General features: G+C 34.7%; 1 protein-coding gene across 1 annotated transcript; it reads left to right on the top strand.

The window, feature by feature from the left end:
• The first annotated feature begins 250 nt into the window (after positions 1–250).
• Positions 251–19,539, top strand: smarcc2 (SWI/SNF related, matrix associated, actin dependent regulator of chromatin, subfamily c, member 2). The gene is made up of 26 exons (XM_051897551.1): positions 251–383; positions 1,725–1,844; positions 1,946–2,031; positions 2,605–2,686; positions 2,832–2,924; positions 4,745–4,814; positions 5,066–5,135; positions 5,224–5,299; positions 5,492–5,736; positions 6,235–6,359; positions 6,441–6,497; positions 6,827–6,864; positions 7,335–7,465; positions 7,617–7,688; positions 8,006–8,119; positions 8,230–8,383; positions 8,615–8,731; positions 8,873–8,935; positions 9,496–9,754; positions 9,970–10,131; positions 10,212–10,279; positions 12,102–12,222; positions 12,531–12,694; positions 12,787–12,921; positions 15,040–15,346; positions 17,270–19,539. Exons 1-26 carry the CDS (start codon positions 273–275, stop codon positions 17,332–17,334), a joined length of 3,105 nt encoding a protein of 1,034 aa, XP_051753511.1. The 5' UTR covers positions 251–272; the 3' UTR covers positions 17,335–19,539.
• The last annotated feature ends 1,307 nt before the right edge of the window (positions 19,540–20,846 follow it).

Raw genomic sequence — 20,846 nt, forward strand, 5'->3', positions numbered from 1 at the left:
TATGAAGACTACAACAATCTATTGTGCAAAGCTCGGTATGGAGATGTGATTTGACTATTTGTGAAGGGGGATGGGATACCGGGAAGTCACTGGCCCCCCTTGTCCGCCATTTTGGCTCAAGTTTTCTCAAGGCTCCAAGAGAAGCGCAAGCCTAGAATTTGAGCCAGAATGGGGGTCGTTTCATAGCCCATTGACTATTACTTTCGACTTTTCTAGCAAAAACAAATGAACGCCAGGGGGCGGTGGATGGCAAAACTTTCGAGCAGACAAAGATGGCGGTACGGAAGAAAGACGGCGGCCCGAATGTAAAATATTTCGAAGCGTCTGATACCGTCTCGCAGTTCGACAATGTCCGGGTTTGGCTGGGCAAGAATTATAAAAAGGTACCATTCGTTTATTTGTAACCAGCACGAACGGTCATTGAGTTTTGTGTGCAGGAAAGGACAGACTCGATGCGGGTAACGTTAGGCAGAAAGGAGAGGGGAGGGCAGGAAAGGAGATGGAGAGAAATCCAGCTGTTTAAAATCCACAGTCTGATGCGTCTCAGACAATAGAAGATGCTGCATGCGCGTCTTGAGAAAAGTCTTAAGACGTACCGAAGAATCGGCTTCATCTTCAATATCTGATGTCGTTTCTACATCTCTGAGTAGTCATTAGACCTTATCTAATATGTTTTTATGAATGGCCTTTCTCTTTTATTCAAGGAAAGGCCAGCTCGTGTAACGAGTCTGCGGTATTGGCAGCGCAAGTGCGTGAATCCAGATGTGTAGCCAAACCTCGCGCGCTGTGCATATAAAAAGCAGCAATGTGATACAGACGATGAGAAATTCACACTCGGATGTGAAGAGTATTTCTTCTCTATACAATTTACACTTGGAAATTACTTGATACAATAAAACAATGTGTGGATTTCGACTATAGTATGCAACGAAATCTAATTTCCTGTTAATAAAACACCTCAGTTGCATGAAATTGTCAAATTGTCATTTCATATGTGATGTAAAGAAAGGAATTCCTTGCATATAAAAACGTCTTTTCATATAATCCAGTTCAAAGCAAACCTAATTTGTATGCATTTACACAGGAATTAGCGTTGCATAAATAATATTATCAAATTAAGGTTACAATATAGAAACATTAAATGAATGAAACATTGAAATTGCAAATAAAAATATGAAACTTATTTATAAAATATGTGCACTGTCATGACAGCATTTGAGGATGCATTGATGTCCTGTCATATTACTTATGACTATTATATTGCTCAGAGCATCCTTCACTTTTATGTCATTTAAAGGTACTGATTTTAACTTTTAAATAGTCATGTGATGCAGATTGTGTAGATGTTCCATTTATGAATGGAGGAAAGCTGACAGACCAAGCATGTCCATATGCTTTAGATCATGACTTGGTGAAATCTTAGAGAAAGTATATTTATTTTTCATGTTTCTAATTTAATATATTCATTTAATGAATTATATAATCAACATTAAATTCGAGTGAAAGTTTGAATTAACATGAATTTTAACCCCACAGTATAAGTAATAATGTATAATGATTTTGCAATTGTCACAACATGTACACAATATAATTGTAATATATCGGAATGGCCAAATATTGACCGATTAATCTGCCTGGTTGATGTATTTCTCTGTGACTAATCCACATAAATGTTCTTTTTATTATATTGTCTAGATCATAAAACTTTGTGTGGTTCTTTCTAGTATATTCAAGCAGAGCCCCCCACCAATAAATCTTTGTCAAGTCTGGTGGTTCAACTGCTTCAGTTTCAGGAGGAAGTGTTTGGCCGACATGTCAGCAACCCTCCCCTCACTAAACTACCGGTACTCACACAAGCCTGCTTTCATAATAGTATTGAATTGAATGCATTACAGTAAGCATTGCACCATGTAGAGTGCTGATAATGCTCTCCTCTCACCCTTAGATGAAGTGTTTTTTGGATTTCAAATCTGGAGGATCTCTGTGTCATATTCTGGCTGCTGCCTACAAGTTCAAGAGTGATCAAGGATGGTAATGGTCTTCTGTCTCCCTCTTTTTCATTCACTTCTCTTTATTATTTATTATTTAATTATTCTATAATCACGCCAATTAAATGTAAATTAATAATGAAAATGAAAAATAATATTTTTGGTTTATATATATATATAGTAGGCTTTTATTCCAAATGTAAAAAAAAAAAATCAAAATATTTTAGAATGATTGTTAAAATGTTCTTCCATCTTCAGATAGGATGTCATGTAAAATATATTCATCATGTGGACTTAAGTATCTATTCATTTAACATGTATGTTTGCCACTTTTTTGAGTGGCTTAATCAGTTGTTGTATAATTTCTCTGACACTTAACCTTATGACACACTCACCAAGAGAGTTGTGATTCACCTCCCTCGTGGTGTGAATTGGTCCTTATGCTCCTGAATAGATTCTGAATGACATTTTTATGTTGCTGCCTTTGAACTTTCTATTAGTGTAATAATCCTGTAGTGTTAAAGTACTTACCAGTGATACATGAAGTGCCACTTCAATGATTACAGATCAAAAACCTAATTAATACTTAATAGCTGTTCACTTTTGTATCCATCAGGAGGAGATTTGACTTTCAGAACCCTTCGAGAATGGACCGCAATGTTGAAATGTTCATGACTATAGAAAAGTCTTTGGTACAGGTTTGTATCAAACGCACAATTTCACACACACAGTCAAGCGAACATTTATTTAAGACATCACTTGCAGTCATCAATTGGTTTGATTTATTAGTATATGCACATGTGAGATGAAGTATTGAATAATGATGTGTTTTTTCCTTTGTAGAATAACTGTTTGTCCCGACCTGTGATTTACCTGAGTTCAGAGATAGAGCCCAAGCTACTGGGAAAACTGAAGGACATTATCAAACGACACCAGGTACTTGCAAAAAGACAATAGTTTTAGTTGTTACAAAGGTCATTATGACTAGATATTGTATTTTCAAAAAGTTTTTTTTAGTATTATTTATTTATTTATTCATTTCAGTTTTTTAGCTAGAGAGAGAGATTACTTGCGTCTGCGTCTGCCTCTCTACTAGCATAGAAGCTGTGAGATTAATTACTTCAAAAACAGTGACGTTACAACCTCCTTGCTGAGTAATAAATTGTAGCGATTCAGTAGTGAAGTTAATTTATTAATAAAAGTTGCAGGGCAGAGTTGACAACAAGTTTCTGTGCTCCTGTTTTCATGTGCGCGCTTCACTGAGAGCAGCTTTAATGAGAACAGCGCATTACCTGTGCATTAAACGGTTTTATTGCACACCTTCCAGCCAATCAGAATCAAGTATATTTAGACAGACTATGGTATAAATTTTTTTTATATATATATATATATATATACATATACACATATATATATGTATATATATATATATATATATATATATATACACATTACCGGTCAAAAGTTTGTAATCGGTAAGATTTTTAATGTTTTTAAAAGAAGTTTCGTCTGCTCACCAAGGCTGCATTTATTTAATTAAAAATACAGTAAAAACAGTAATATTGTGAAATATTATTACAATTTAAAATAACTGCTTTCTGTTTGAATATATTTTATAAAGTAATTTATTCCTGTGATTGCAAAGCTGAATTTTCAGCATCATTACTCCAGTCTTCAGTGTCACATGATCCTTCAGAAATCATTCTAATATGCTGATTTGCTGCTCAAGAAACATTTATGATTATTATCAATGTTGAAAACAGTTGTGTACTTTTTCTTCAGGATTCCTTGATGAATAGAAAGTTCAGAAGAACAGCATTTATCTGAAATACAAAGATTTTATAACATTATACACTACCGTTCAAAAGTTTGGGCTCAGTAAGATTTTTTATTTTTATTTTTTTGATAAGAAATTAAAGAAATTAATACTTTTATTCAGCAAGGATGCATTTATAATGTTACAAAAGATTAGATTTCAAATAAATACTGTTCTTTTGAACTTTCTATTCATCAAATTATTTTCTATTTTCAAATCCTGAAAAAAAAAATATTGTACACAAATATTTTGTAGAATTGTACACAACAAATGTTTCTTGAGCAGCAGTTCAGCATATTAGAATGATTTCTGAAGGATCATGTGACACTGAAGACTGGAGTAATGATGCTGAAAATTCAGCTTTGATCACAGGGATAAATTACTTAAATTACTTTATAAAATATATTCAAACAGAAAACAGTTATTTTAAATTGTAATAATATTTCACAATATTACTGTTTTTACTGTATTTTTAATTAAATAAATGCAGCCTTGGTGAGCAGACAAAACTTCTTTTAAAAAAATTACAAATCTTACTGATTATAAACTTTTGACTGGTAGTGTGTACATATATATATATATATATATATATATGCCCTGAAACACCTTAAAAGTTAAGATATAAAACTAACCTACTTTCACAGCTTTATTTACAATGTCGCTTAATTTATATTCGCTTAATTTTAAAAATCATTGTAATTTTCATGATTTTCTCACAAAGGTAACATTTCGAGTACGCAGAGTCCATTAAAAATTTTGCATTTTTGGAGCCTTGCTGTGGTGACTTTTTTCTGTTTTTTTATTGTTTCCTTTGTTAAGCACCCAACTTGAGCATTTTTGCCGGTGATGTGCGTGCTTTGTTCCCGTTTTTGCTTATTTTAAGTCAATCAGGATCAAGAAATGACCCCGTCTTATTATAAATGTATATGTGTGTTTGTAGGGGTCTGTGACTGAAGATAAGCTTTCTAGCTCTCATGTAGTGGTGCCTATTCCTGCTAGTCTGGAGGATGGTATGTTCTGCTGTGTGTTGTTCATAGTGTAAAAATATATATTCACACACATGTGTAGGGTACAACGGGGCTAAACACCCCCCTAGGGTAAAATGCTCTTCTTATTTGCTCCCAAAATTAATTAAAAAGACTTGTTTGTCAAGGCTTTTAGCCCCTTTGTACCCCTCCATTTAATTTTTTAAAGAGAAAATTAAAAAGAAGAATGTTTTTCTGTAGTAATATTGTAATTGGTATGTGTGTGTGGTTTTTAGAAGAGTGGGTCCGTCCTGTAATGAAGAGAGACAAACAGATGCTGCTACACTGGGGCTACTGGCCTGACAGGTGAACACACACACACACGCACACACACATATACATAGTTCAGGTGTGTATGTGAATGCAGGATTAATGTGCTGTGTTCATGATGTAGTTATGACACATGGATCTCAGCCAGTGAGGTGGAGGCTGCTGTGGAGGATCCGCCCACTGCTGAGAAACCCAGGAAGGTTAGAACCCCCCCTTTACCTCTCTCCATCTGTCTCCAGTCCTTTACCTCTCTTTTTCTTTGTCTCTTTTGTCTTGCACATGTTCTCTCTCTGTCTTTCATGTTTTTACAATACCATTGATTAGCTGATTGTTATCTGAGAAATCCAGCCATTTATCATCCTGACTGGAAGTTTATGTGTTTGTGTGTGTAGGTCCATGCCAAGTGGATTCTGGACCTGGATCAGTTTAATGAGTGGATGAATGAGGAAGACTATGAGGTGGGAGAGGGAGGACCGAGGAGGAAGAGGATTTCAGCGAAGACTCTCACAGATGAAGTGAGCACTCCAGATGAAAGGAGGGATAAAAAACCCAGCAGTGCCAAAAAGAGGAAACGCTCCCCATCTCCATCTCCCACACCTCCACCACAGGAGAGCAAGAAGAAAAACACCAAGAAAGGGTATTTTTATTACTGAATCTTAAACTATTGATTCTCAGTGATATTTGTTTCATTTCTGAAATGTAATTATTTAAAATTTATTATTTATTTCCTTTATTTATTACGGATTTAGTATTTTTTATTATTTGAAATCATGAATTATAGTAAATCATATTTTCACATCTCAGGCCCAAAGTACCAGGGCGGTATCCAGCATAGCAGGAAGTGTCACCCCCAAAATTCAGATAGTGGCTAACAAATATTAAATGGCTAAACTCTTACCCTTAATCTTAAATATGTGGTTATCACATTATTAATATTAAAATTAGATATACTTTCCATTTGAATAGATAACTGATAAATATGGTAGTATCATTCAGATTCAGATTCACACAAAACAGATTTAAGTCTATCAAATTATGTATTTAAGATCTGGCTTGTTATTTCATGAAATCAGTGGATGCAATGGAAATGTAAAGATGACACAGTCTTTGTATGGACCTGTGTGTGTGTTTTCAGGCCCACTACTCCCTACACTAAGTCCAAAAGAGGACAGAGAGAGGAAGAACAGGAAGATCTGACTAAAGATTTAGATGAACCCTCACCTGTTCCCGCAGTGGAGGAAGCTACACTACCTAAAACAGGTAAATTCACACACATCTAACCTTTTTTTTTTACCTAACAATTTAGTCTATATTGTGTGTAATCTTGATATTTGTTTGTAGTGACTAAGAAGGACTCAGATTCTACTCCAGTGAAAGGAGGCACTATGACTGACCTGGGTATGTCTTTACAGTAGTGTCTGTCTCTAACGCACCTGCCACTCAGATTAACAGAAAGGTGAAGTGTCTTTTCTGTGCCATTAATGGCACCAAGTGGAATTGCAAAAATAATGGATGTCGCCAAACAGAGATGTCAACCTATAATTGTGTGCTTAAACTTGTCTTCGCACATTGAACTGGGATTGCAAGAGGCATTTTAACATGAAAAGCACACACTTCAGCTTTCTGTGCTAATTAACAGGTTTTTTTTTACCATAAAGTAAAAGTGTATATGCAAAATTTAACTCTGAGTTTTTTTTTCTTCTACTGTCACACCTGCTATCACACAGATGAGCAAGAGGATGAATCAATGGAGACTGTGGGAAAGGTATAGAAGCAATTATATCAACCACATTTAACATTTCACAGTTTTTATGCTCACAAGTTCAGTTTCACATACCTGTGTTAATTTTTATATATACTGTTGGATCTGAGACCAAATAATAAACATGCTTCTATTTTGCAGTTTTTTTTGTGTGTGTGTGTTAATTAATTCTTAATTTAAATTTTATATATAAATTAAAGTATCATAACAATTGGAGAGAAAATATGAAATTAAAAATGAAGAATTTCTTAGTATTTCAAGTTGTATGAACTCCACAAGTTAATAAAACAAGATTTGATTGGTGACCTTGAAATAGTACAGAATTTGAAATATATAAATGTATCAAAATCTGAACATTTTGCTAATTCCCAGATTTATATTAGACTAGGTTATCAGTATGCTGTCAGATGTTTAAATCCCACTGTATTTCATGAGCAGCATTCATGGTTAGCTTTACGTTTGTGTGTTTCTAGGAGGAAGAAGAAGGTTCCCCGAGTGTGAAAGGAGAACCAGTGAAGGGATCAGATCTTCATGAGGATAATGTCACTGAACAGACACATCATATCATTATCCCTAGCTATGCTGCTTGGTTTGACTATAACAGGTACTGTGACTACACACAACATTTGAAACGTATTCTCATCGAGAATCACCTGTTTAGATAGGAAGTAATTGTCAATTCTGATTTGTCATGATAGAAAAATCAAGAGTCACAACAAAGTCCGAATGTAACAGTTTATTTTTGTCTCTTTTAGTGTCCATGCTATAGAGCGCAGAGCACTACCTGAGTTTTTCAATGGGAAGAACAAGTCGAAGACTCCTGAAATGTAAGAATATCTGTTTGTGAACATATACACAAAGGTTGATTTGAACTTAAATGTGTCTTTTGACCTTCATTAAAGTGCCTCTATTATGCTATTTTAAATGTTTCTAATTTTGTTTTGGAGGTACAACATGCACCCAAGGTCAAAAAATACTATAATTTTCTTCTAATATACGCTGTACATCCTTTTGACCTTTTGCATTCACAAACAGCTATATTACATACTGCATGAAAAGTAATATAAAAAGTATAAAGTATAATAGGGGCACTTTAATTAGCTTTATCCACCCCATTTCACCTTCACACCTTGCTGTGTTACAGTTATCTGGCGTACCGTAACTTCATGATCGACACGTACAGGCTGAACCCACAGGAGTATTTGACCTCCACAGCTTGCCGTAGAAACCTAGCTGGAGATGTTTGTGCCATTATGAGGTCTGGGAAAAGAATTACACCTCTAAAATTCCCATATGTTTATATTGTATACGCATGGTTCTTTTTGACTTTGATTAATTTTAACTGTAAGTGTGTGTGTGTGTAAACAGAGTCCATGCGTTTCTGGAACAGTGGGGCTTGATTAACTATCAGGTGGATTCAGAGAGTCGGCCCACTCCCATGGGGCCTCCACCCACCTCACACTTTCACGTACTGGCAGATACTCCATCAAGTCTGGTACCACTACAACCTAAAGCATCCCAGGTAAAAGCACACATGCATACTCACTAGAGGTGTCATCTGCACAAATTTTCGAATTATTATTATTTCTTCGATCACTTATTTTTCTTTTCTTTAAAAGGAACTAAAAACATTAACAATAAAAGTTTTTTTTATGTTTTATTTGATTGACAGCCCTTAAAAACACACTTTCCATGTAAATTGATATCTATATTCATTTTATGTAAGCTCTTTTCTTCTCTTCGTTCCCTTTAGACTTCATCTTCTCAACAGATGCTCTCATTCCCAGACAAAGTGAAGGACAAACCAGCCGACTTACAGAACTTTGGGTTGAGGACAGATGTGTACAGTAAGAAGAGCGGCCCAGTTAAAGTAAGAGTCAGCCATCAAATATCACACATGATGCAGAGAGAGTGTGAGAATGTGTGAGGTTGAAATGAATTTTGCAAAATGAAATATGGAGATGATTCTGATCACTGTGAGAAAGATTAAGGACCTTTTGTCATTGCACAGAATAAAAATGCTGCTAGTGCCACTCGGGAATGGACAGACCAGGAGACATTGCTACTTCTGGAGGTACTGTATATACATATAAAAACTCTGAGGCCACTAGTCAAAATGCTTGAGTTTAGCTTTTTTCTTATTTAATATGATTTTTTTTTTTTTTAATTACAAATTACACTACTGTTCAAAATACTCTTATGCTCAACAAGGCTGCATTTAATTGTTCAAAAATTCAGTACAGAAATATTGTGAAATATTATTACAATTTAAACTGTTTTCTGTGTTATTATATTTTAACATGTAATTTTTCCTGTGATTGCAAAGCTGAATTTCCAGCAGCCATTACTCCAGTCTTCAGTGTCACATGATCCTTCAGAAATCATTCTAATATGATGATATGATTATCAGTGTTGAAAACAGTTGTGCTGCTTAATATTTTTGTGTAAAACGGGATTCTTTGATAAATAGAAAGTTTTGAATTAAAATGATTTGAAATAGATTTTTTGTAACAATGTAAAAGTCTTTACTGACACTTTTGATCAATTTAATGCAAATCTTACTGACCCCAAACTTTTGTGTGATGTTGACTTCTGCTCTTTTACACACACATAACAATTCCTGTTTGTTCTCAGGGTCTAGAGATGTATAAAGATGACTGGAATAAAGTATCGGAGCACGTAGGCAGCCGCACACAGGATGAGTGCATTCTCCACTTCCTGCGTCTACCGATTGAAGACCCCTACCTGGAGGATAGCTCCTCATCCCTGGGCCCGCTAGCCTATCAGCCGATTCCGTTCAGTCAAGCGGGGAACCCTGTCATGAGCACTGTGGCGTTCCTAGCCTCTGTGGTCGACCCTCGAGTGGCTTCAGCTGCAGCTAAATCTGCTCTTGGTGAGAAGTTACACTATTTAAGTGATTGTTCAAACAAAAATGAAAACCGTCATATACTTACCCTTCAAATGACTGTATGATTTTATTTCTTTTTCTTTTCTTTTTTTTTTGTATACAACAATAGTAATATGAACTTAGCTCAAGCTCTAAAAAGGGCGAAAATGTATCATAAAAGTAGTTCTACATGAAAATCATGTTTCTATTCTCTTTCTTAGAGGAGTTCTCTCGAATGAAAGAGGAGGTACCAGCTGCGTTGGTGGAGGCTCATGTACGTCGAGTGGAGGAGGCGGCCAGAGCAAGCGGAAGGCCAGACCCTCTCTACGGCCTGGAGGGCAGCGGCATCGCAGGAACCGGTCTTGAAGATGCTGACAAACCCGGTAAGTGAACAAACACATTTTCACTTGTTTTCCCTAAAGTAAATAGTGAGAGAAATTAACTGTGTATGTTTGATTTTCAGCTGAGGATGGAAATGAGGAGAATAAAAGCAGTGATGGTCAATCCAGCCAAGATAAGAGAGACAATAAGGTGTGTACAGGCAAAATATGTACAGTGGAGTCCAAAAGTCTGAGACTGCATTGAAAATGTTGGATTAAAAATCTGATTTTTAATACATTTAATAATTTACGGCAAGTAAAAAAAAAAGTTTCAGGATTTTGAATTATATTTTTGGAATATATATCGGTAAGATTTTTAAATGTTTTCAAAAGTTTGTTAATCTTACCAAGGCTGCATCTATTTGATAAAAAAATACAGTAATATAGAAATATTGTGAAATATTATTAGAATTTAAAATAACTATTTTATAATGTGTTTTAAAAAGTAATTATTATTATTTGTAGATACTACTCAGTTAAATTAAGTTCATGTAGTTACATGAGTTTTTAAGTAATGTGAACAAGGATGGTTTGAGTGAAACTAACAACAGTGAATGTTCATTTTTTTAGTGTAATTATTACATTATTCAAGTGATGGCAATACTGAATTTTCAGCTGCCTCTACTTCAGTCTTCAGTGTCACATGATCCTTCAGAAATCATTCTAATATGCTGATTTGGTGCTCAAGAAATATTTCTTGTTATTATCATCAATGTTGGAAACCGTTGTGCTTGTTAATTTTTTGGTGGAAACAGTGATACATATTTCTTTCAGGATTCTTTGATCAATAGAAAGTTCATAAGAACAGCATTTATTTGAAATAGAAATCCTTTGTAAAATGATAAACATCTGTCACTTTTGATCAAATTACTGCATCCTTGTTGATAAAATCTTACTGACCCCTAAACTTTTAAATGGTACTATATGATTTGAAAAATGAATAATGAATATACACTACCGGTCAAAAGTTTGGAAACATTACTATTTTTAAAGTTTTTGAACAAAGTCTCTTATGCTCATTAAGGCTGCATTTATTTCATAATAAATACAGAAAAAAGAATAATATTGTGAAATATTATTACAATTTAAAATTATGGTTGTCTATTTTAATATACTTTAAAATGTAATTTATTTCTGTGATGCAAAGCTAAATTGTCAGCATCATTACACCAGCCTTCAGTGTCACATGATCCTTCAGAAATCATTCTAATATGCTGATTTATTATCATTGTTGGAAACAGTTGTGCTGCTTAATATTATTTTATAACCTGTGATAGTTTTTCAGGATTCTTTGATGAATAAAAAGTAAAAAAAATATCAGCATTTATTTAAAATAGAAATCTTTTGTAACAATATACATTACCGTTCAAAAGTTTGGGGTCAGTAATTTTTTTTCTTTCTTTTTTTTTGAAAGAAATGAATACTTTTATTCAGCACGGGTGTGTTAAATTGATAAAAAGTGATAGTAAAGATTTATATTGTTAGAAAAGATTTATATTTTGAATAAATGCTGTTCTTTTTAACCTTTTATTCATCAATGAATCATGTTTCCAACATTGATAATAAATCAGCATATTAGAATGATTGCTGAAGGATCATGTGACACTGAAGACTGGAGTAATGATGCTGAAAATTCAGCTTTGCATCACAGAAATAAATTATATTTTAAAGTATATTAAAATAGGAAACCATAATTTTAAATTGTAATAATATTTCACAATATTATTGTTTTTTCTGTATTTATTATGAAATAAATGCAGCCTTAATGAGCATAAGAGACTTTGTTCAAAAACATTAAAAATAGTAATGTTTCCAAACTTTTGACCGGTAGTGTAATTTGTAATAAAAAACTATCATGATTAAATTAGACAAATGAAATAGCGGTCTCAGATATTTCAGCTTTCAGTTCACATGAGATTTATAATATTTTCTTAATATTAACACATTAATCTCTTGTGTCTGTTAAATTTTAGGAGAGCAAAGATGGACCCAGTGAGGAGGAAGAAAAACAAGGAGAGAACGGCAAGAAAGAGGAAGAGAGAGTGAGAGAAGGGGAGACAGAGAGAGAGACGGAGAAAACAGACTCAGAAATGGGTGTGTTTACATCAGTAAAATATATTTGTAAAATAAAAATCCAGTAGAATAAAAAAACAGGACTTATAAGTAAACATAAAAGGTTGAGATATGCAGATGTGTAGTGTGATGCATATACATAAATGCATTATTTGCCCAAACCAAATGAGTTGTCTATCTAGCAAGATATAAATGTACTAGAATGAAAAAATAACCAGTTGCAGAAGGCATGTACAAAACTGCCACTGTATGTGTTGCCTTGAGTAACCGTTATAGTTTCAAGAGACAGAGATGAAGTTACTTACCTGAACTCTTTTGGATCCCTGCAGCTGATGGCGAGAAGGAGAAAGAACGGAAGGAGGGATCAGAAGAGGGTCAGAGAGATGGAGAGAGTGAGGGAGAGAAGAAGGCAAAGGTGGAGAGAGATGTAGGAGAGGGAAACCTGGCCACTGCTGCTGCTTCTGCGCTTGCTGCTGCTGCTGTGAAAGCTAAGGTGCGTAAAAAAGTGACATCATAGTGAGAAACAAACAGCTTCCCTGCAAATTAAACACTTAACGCTGTATTCTTTGATTTCTTTTCTTTCAGCACTTGGCTGCAGTGGAGGAGAGGAAGATCAAGTCTCTGGTGGCTCTGTTGGTGGAGACTCAGATGAAGAAACTGGAGATCAAACTCAGACACTTTGAAGAGTTGGAAACCATCATGGACAGAGAGAGAGAGGCGGTAAGGCCACATGGGTAATGTAGTTTTTGTTTAATAATGAAGTATATTTACTTTCAGTAGTTTGTCAGGTTAATTAAATTATAGCAAGAGTTTTGTAGATTTGTTGCCTGAAAGAACAATTCACGGTCATTTTTACAAAACCTGTATGATTTTATTTCTTCCGTGCACTTGAAAAAAATCATTTTTGCATTATACTTTCTAAAGGCTTGAAATGCTTTAAAATTTGTTGGACAGACTTAGGGAAAATAAATGGAACAAATTATCTGAAAAAACAAAAGTTATTTTAATTTTTAAATGAAATGTGTCTTCTTTTAATTTTAATTGCTTTAATTCTTTTAATTGCTGCCCGAAAATAAGAAAAATTGTGATAAGGGAATAGGGCTGGGTATCGTTAAAAATTTTTCGATATCGATACCGATACCTTGACTTCGATACCGATTCCTGAACGGTACCTTTTCGATACCAATTTTATAAAATCTGTTTTAACAAGATTACATTACCTCAAAAAATCTTTGGTTTTATATTTTAAGTTTTTTTTTTTTTTTTTTACATACTCAAAGACTTCTTATTTGGCTAAATTACATTTCCTTAACAGCCTTTAAACACAGGCTTTACTCCCTTCAAACTTATATTTTGCCACTGTTTCCCTACATTATTGTTGGATATATAATTATATATAACATATAATTAAATCATTTCTGTTAGTTAAGCTTATGTATTTTTAGTTGAAGCTGATGAGTTATAAAGCAATATCTCATGTAGGGTTTTCCTTTGTGTTTTATATAATGACCACTAGGAGGTGCTCTAGGCACATGCTTTCCTTAATTGGTTTTCTCTAAAGAGAAATACGTTAAGTTGAAAACCAAAGTAAAAGCCCGTCACGAACCGGTCACGTGTTTCCACGTTAGACTTGAGGAACGAACGCTGATGTAACGCTGCTGTGTGTTGTACCTGCCTATAACTAGTCTAAACAGTGTAGTGCAACGTTATTACATTGCTCAAGGAGCATTTCTCCGCCCACTCTCCCCTGCTCCATTCGGAGGTATCGAAATTTGGTACCGAATGACAAGACACTTTTCGATACTTCATAGTATCGAGGCCAGTGGCGTGCACAGACCTCCGGGAGGGCAGGGGCGAAATCGCGTTCCGGGGGAGGAGAAATAGGAACGTGGGAGGAACGTGGGAGGAACGCGGGGGCACCGCGATGCGACCGCAAAGGGCACTTTCACTTTTGTGATCAAATGATTTTTGCACTATATTACAGATCTTATAAAAACAATTAGTTTTATGTGAGGAACAGACAGAAATCAAAGTCATTATCAGTGTTGGGAGTAACGCATTACAAGTAACACGAGTTATGTACTCAGATTACTTTTTTCAAGTAACTAGTAGAGTAATGCATTACTTTTACATTTACAACAATATATCTAAGTTACTTTTTCAAATACAGTAAGTAACTCAAGATACTTTGTTTTCCAATTATTGACTGACACCTCTCCTGTCCTCATGTTGAGAGAAATCAGGAGTAAGTGCAGAGTTGTGTGTGTGGTGTAAACATGAAGGCTATTGTAGTTCTAGATTAAATGTGAGCATCCATTTACTCATCTCACTTGCACAAAACTGTGAATCAGTTTTTATTCCTCAAAATGAATAAAAACAGTGAAATGCAAACACAGAATATTACGCATACCTGCAATAATTAAATATGTTAAATTACACAAATATACTTTATGTATTTAATCTCACTTTATTAACCAATATATTTCCTGCATCCTATTCTTCTCTAATCCAGAATGGCTTTGGAAGGGTTTGTTTGAGCTGCCCCCTCTAGTGTACAGGCGTGATTTTGCATTTCCTTCAGCCTGAGGCTTTTTTTTGTTATTAAAAAACAAACAAGCAAGCCCAGCCCAGATGAGAAAAAGTAATGCAAGAGTAAAGTAATGCATTACTTTCCATAAAAAGTAACTAAGTAACGCAATTAGTTAGGTGTAACACAATATTTAATGCATTACTTTAAAAAGTAAACTTTCCCCAACACTGGTCATTATTCTTCATATTTTAGGAAATCTGTTCCTTTAATAAGAAATGAATATGCATATATGTATATTATGTTTTTAGTTGGAGTATCAGAGGCAGCAGCTTCTTGCTGATCGTCAGTCGTTTCATATGGAGCAGTTGAAGTATGCAGAGATGAGAGCCCGACAGCAACACTTCCAGCAGATCCAACACCAGCACCATAGCAACCAGTCTGGCAATCAGTCTGGCAGTACTCCATCTGTACCCCACCAACCTGTCACTAACGCCTCTGCCCCACCCCCAACACCAAGCCCGGCCCCTGTGGTCGCCTCTAATGCCCACAATGAAGCTCCTCCACCTGCCTCTCACAGTTCTCCTCCGACCAGTGCACAGGCTGGAGCAGCGCACGGTAATGACATAGATACATACACATATACACACTATATGAAGGTGATATACTGTTTGTTTATACAGTACCTGTCCAGTAATGGTGTACATGCACCACCCTTCAAAAGTCTGGGGTCGATAAGAGTTTTTAAAGGTTTTTGAAAAAAGTCTCTTATGCTCACTGAGGCTGCATTTATTTGAACAAAACACAATAAACACAGTAATATTGTGAAATATTATTGCAATTTAAAATAACTGTTTTCTATTTTAATATATTTTAAAATACATATTATTCCTGTGGTTGCAAAGCTGAATTTTCAGCATCATTACTCCAGTTTTCAGTGTCTCATGATAATTCTAATATGAAATCATTCTAATATGCTGATTTACTGCACAAAAAACATTTATCAATGTTGAAAACAGCTGCTTAATATTTTGTGGAAATTTTAGGTATTCCTTAATGAATATAAAAAGAACAGCATTTATTTGATTTAGAACTTTTTTTGTAACAATGTAAAACTCTTTGCTGTCACTTTTGATCAATTTAATGTGTTCTTGCTGAATTAATTTCGCTTCAAACACTTCAAACTTTTGAACAGTAGTGTATTTGCTCTTAAATGATTTGATTAAAAAATTTACTGAAATGTGGTCACAATTCAGTTTGATTAGATTATTTTTACATGATTCATAATTTTACTGTTTTACAATTTAAATCTTTTCTATTTTTGTCAGGTATAAATGTACAGGCTTTTCCGTCTTGAAAAATTTTCCACCATTTTGAATTTTCCAAAAAACCTACATTTTCGAGCTCATCCTTGATGGTTCGTCTGATTTTCACCAAAATGAGCTCAGATCATCTTTAGACCATGCTGACAAAATATTTTTAAAAGCTTTTTGATAAACCAAATCATTCTCGAATAACGTGTGAACGAATTTGACGAAGAGCACGTCAAAATGGATGTAAGGCTGTAAATCTCAGTTTAGCATATTCAGACCAAACTTGGTACATCACAAGTATGACCTGAGGCTACATGCCGTGTTTCGGCACAGCACCACCTGCTGGTCAGGAGATATGAAAAATGGCTATTTTTGATTATAACTTCTGAATGGTTTGCCCAAAAATGTAAAATTTGTCTCTTTTGGTTCAGTGTAGCATACCAAGTTGAATGATTCCCAATTGGCCATTTTGGGCGTCGGCTATTTTGAATGCTGTATTTTGCGAATGCATTAGTGTATCTTTAAGAAACTAGTTGTGTGTCATCAGCACCATGCCCTGAAAGTACTCACAAAGGTTTGAGACAGTTCCACCTTGTGGTAAAAAAAATAATGAAATTTAAAAAAAAAATGCTAATAGCTTAATGAAATTGTTCTCGATTCCTTGAGTCATACCGAGAACAATGATAGCAATTATGTCCAATTCGGTCGAACTTGCTGTCCATTGCCATTTTGAATTTCTGTCAAAACCTATTTTTTCAAACTTCTCCTAGACCGTTGGTCTGATTTTCGCCAAAATCGGCTTAGATCATCTTCAGACCATGCTGGCAAAAATGTATTATTAAAAGCTTTTTGACTGACCCAACTGTTCTGGCATAACGCATCAACATATTTGATGGCATGGTGCCAAGCTGATTCTGACTCTGCAATGCTTTTGCATATAGACACCAAACTTTGTATGTGTCATTTTCACTTCACACTGACCACACCATTGTAATTTGATAACAGCGCCACTATTAGTCAAAACTGATAAGCAATTAAATAGTATTACTAGTGATTGTATTAATTATTTTTCAGTAATTTTGCATAACTAAATTTCATAACTCATTGTGCTTTTTTGTGCTTGGCCCTGATAATTGCTGCTTGCAGCCATATTTATAATTATATATATACTAAAATAATTGTTGTATAATTGTCTAATAGATTATTTTGTTTTTCTTTTTTCCTCCAGATTCCAGCACTCCACTACCAGGGGATTCTCTCTATCCCAACGCCCCTGTGCCTCCACCACAGTAAAAGAGAGGGTGAGATTTAAAGGGGATCAGTGATTCCAGAGAAGAAAATGAAGGAGATGAGATAGAAAGCAAAAGATGTAGAGATAAAGGGAGCGATATCTTCTTTTTTGTCACTTTCATCATTTTTGGGAGAAAATGATATAAATGAATTTTTGCCAGCATCTTGAACATGACATGATTCAAAATAAATAGCTAAATCTAAACAAAGATAACCTTGAAAAAGACTGACAAAACCCCCCAGAAAAAAAAAAGACCTTTGTTTGGACTTTTGGAAAGGTCTTAAACCCAAACCCCTGTTAACACCCAACAAAAGCACTCCTGACCCTAACAGCCTGCATCTAAGTACCAGACACAGGCTCAATATTTCCTTGTCTGTCCTCCATTTTGAGTAACATCACTTTACTGTGAGTCGAACTACAGGATCCAAGGTACCTGTGATCTGCACTCCAGAAGCATCTCAATGTACATTAGGTACTCACATGGAAACAAAAACAAAAAGAAAACCAAGAACAAATTGCACTTTCAGAATGTTTCCCGAATCGTACTTTTTGGAGGGATGAAGCATAAAGTCAAAATTAGTCCTGACTTAATGTTTTCTTTTATCAATGTTCTTTTTATCACTTTGTATTTGTTTAATAGAAGCACTCGATTTGGAGTAAGTCTGAAGAGAAACTTGACTTTGTAATCGTTACTTTGTATGTGTGCGCGTGAATGTCGGTTTTGCTTTTGGGACAATGTGAAATCCTCAGTGGTTTGGCCTGTTTTTTTTTTTTTATGTACAATTCGATTTTAGCATGTGATGAAAAAAGAGATGACAAATTAGTATTAAATCTGTTTACTTTGTATGAAGCATCTCTTGACAACATGTACTGTAAACCTGCAAGTCATGTCATCAATAATTGATGTTTGCATGTTATTTTTTGGGTATCTGCCACAAAATATCATAAGTTACTCTGCCTTTCTAACAGGTGAAAGTAGTCTTGTTTCGTTCACATCTCATTGCCATGCTTATGAGAATACTTAATTATGGGAGTGTATGATTAATCCACAGTGAAAAAAATAATGGGAAACGCAGCAGGGAATCACATTGGTTCCTTTCCAGGACAACAATACGCTGATTATGTGTGTTGTATTTTTGAAGAATACAAATGGAGTTGAATTAATCATTTAATGAGATCACATCACACATTTTAGTATCCAGTGTTCATGCCAGAACTGATATTTCAGTTCAGAATGTGTTATGTGTGTGTGTATGGGTGTTTTAGTATCAGGCCAAACCCACAGAAAGTATTTACGACATGAAGGAAAACCGTTTTGTTTTGTTACAAATTAGTGGCAACTACCTGATGAGTAGAGACAAGGGATTTTAAAGTTACGTTTGCAGCTGTGGTCTGTGTATCTCATATCTTCATATTGTAACCGTCCTATTTTTGTATTTTTATATGTTTCTTTACACTATTACGAATGACGTTATCATATACATGTCTGTAATTTTTCCTTCTCTTTCTGATTGTGGATGTTGTTGTATTATTGACATGTTCATGTGAAAGTGTCAGTCGTTTTATACGATGAAGCTGGACTCTGTGTGTGTGTGTGTGTGTGTGTGTGTGTGTGTGTGGTGGTGTGCATGCACTCTATTATTTGCCACACATATTGTTGTATGTATGTATGTATGTTTTTTTTTTCTTTTACATTCATTTGCCATGTTTCCAGACTACAAATGCAAATGGTGATGGACATCAATTCTGCCAATATCAGAATCAACAAACACATACACTCCCGCTGTAATCATATCTGCAGTTTACATCCTCACACATGTATGTGAATGCACATGTATGCAGTAGTCCAACATGCAGTATTACTGACAGAACAGATTCACATCAACCTCACGGTTTTGCACGCCTCAACCAGTGTTGAATATCTCATTTGATCAATTTGCTCAGCTCTTTGGTCTTTGTCTTTTACATTTGTAGTGGTAAAAGTAGTTGTCGTTTTTTTAATTTTTACATTTTGTTTATACTTTTTTTAAATGGTGAAAGCTGGTAACCATTGAATTGAGATGTGTGTGAATGTTTGGCGACGTTCAGTTTGTCCTTTGAGGAGATGTAGCTGGAGCTGTCTAGCACCTGTTTGACTAAGAATGGATTAATTTTGGTATCATAAATACTGAACGGTTCTGCACAATAAAAGGCGTCATCAGTGATAATATCTGTGTGAAGTGTACTCAGTATATAAACTCGTCCTGTATTACTAATTAAAATGATAGTTCAACATTTATCATGTTACAAATTTAAGTTATTACAGCTGTACAAAAAGAAGCTCTCAAGTCTATCCTGAATGTGCCAGATTTCAACTTAAAAAAATATTGCAGAAACCAAGATTGGGAAAACAAAGTAACTTGCGTTACTTATTTGAAAAGGTATTTTGTTGTAAGTTTAAAAGTAATGCATTACTTTACTAGTTACTTAAAAAAAGTAATCTGATTATGTAACTCGCGTTACCACCAACACTGCTATTGAAATAACTATTCAGTTTTAATAATTGTTCAAATTCTATGAGAATAGGGAAGTCCACACCACAACTATACCGATAATGGTCACACTTTAGTTTAGGGTCCAATTCTCACTATTAACTATGACTAAATACTGCTTATTAATAGTTATTAAGTAAGTTCTTAAGTTTAGGTATTGGGTAGGATTAAGGGATGTAAAATATGGTCATGCAGAATAAGGCATTAATATGTGCTTTATTAGTACTAATAAACAGCAAATATCCTAGTAATATGCATGCTAACAAGCAACTAGTTAATATTGAGAATTGGACCCTAAACTAAAGTGTTACCACGATAACAACAACATCACTGAAATCACTCTCAATGTTTTTTTCCAGCTGACGAGCTTTAAAAAAAACAACTGACAGCCAATCAGAATCCACACAAGTATTTAAAACAGATGACATAACTGATGGGTTTATATTCTCATAGAATTAGAACAGTGATTAACTTATTATTTATTACTATATTATCGTCCTTGGTGTGAACAGACCTTGGAATGATAACAACAGGAAAAAACTATCATTATGTTCTTGGCAACAGGCACATGAATTAAAAAAAATAATATGCATAGATAAATTATTTATGACAAACACTGCAATAGTCCATAAAAAAATAAGAACTGTAAATGTTACGTGACGCGACACTATGGATCACACAACAGCCAAGAACAGCTTTTTCCGTTTGCGCGTTCACTATGGATCACACAGCCAATCAGAAGAGCTTTTTTCCGTTTGCGTGTTCCCTCACACTAGCTACACACTGCAACGGAAGAACACAGTGTTTAAGTGTTATTATAAATGTCATAAAAGTCTAAACAGTCCTTTTCTTTAGGTTTTGTTTAGGAAGTCAACTTATCTCTTAAGGTAAACACAGCACCACTAAAACACGTTGGCATTGATATGTTCCCAGCGAGCACATTCAAGCACCTTCTCATAACCCCTAATTTGGTATTGTCTTGT

Source organism: Ctenopharyngodon idella, chromosome 6 (assembly GCF_019924925.1).
Source record: "Ctenopharyngodon idella isolate HZGC_01 chromosome 6, HZGC01, whole genome shotgun sequence".
Taxonomy (NCBI): domain Eukaryota; kingdom Metazoa; phylum Chordata; class Actinopteri; order Cypriniformes; family Xenocyprididae; genus Ctenopharyngodon; species Ctenopharyngodon idella.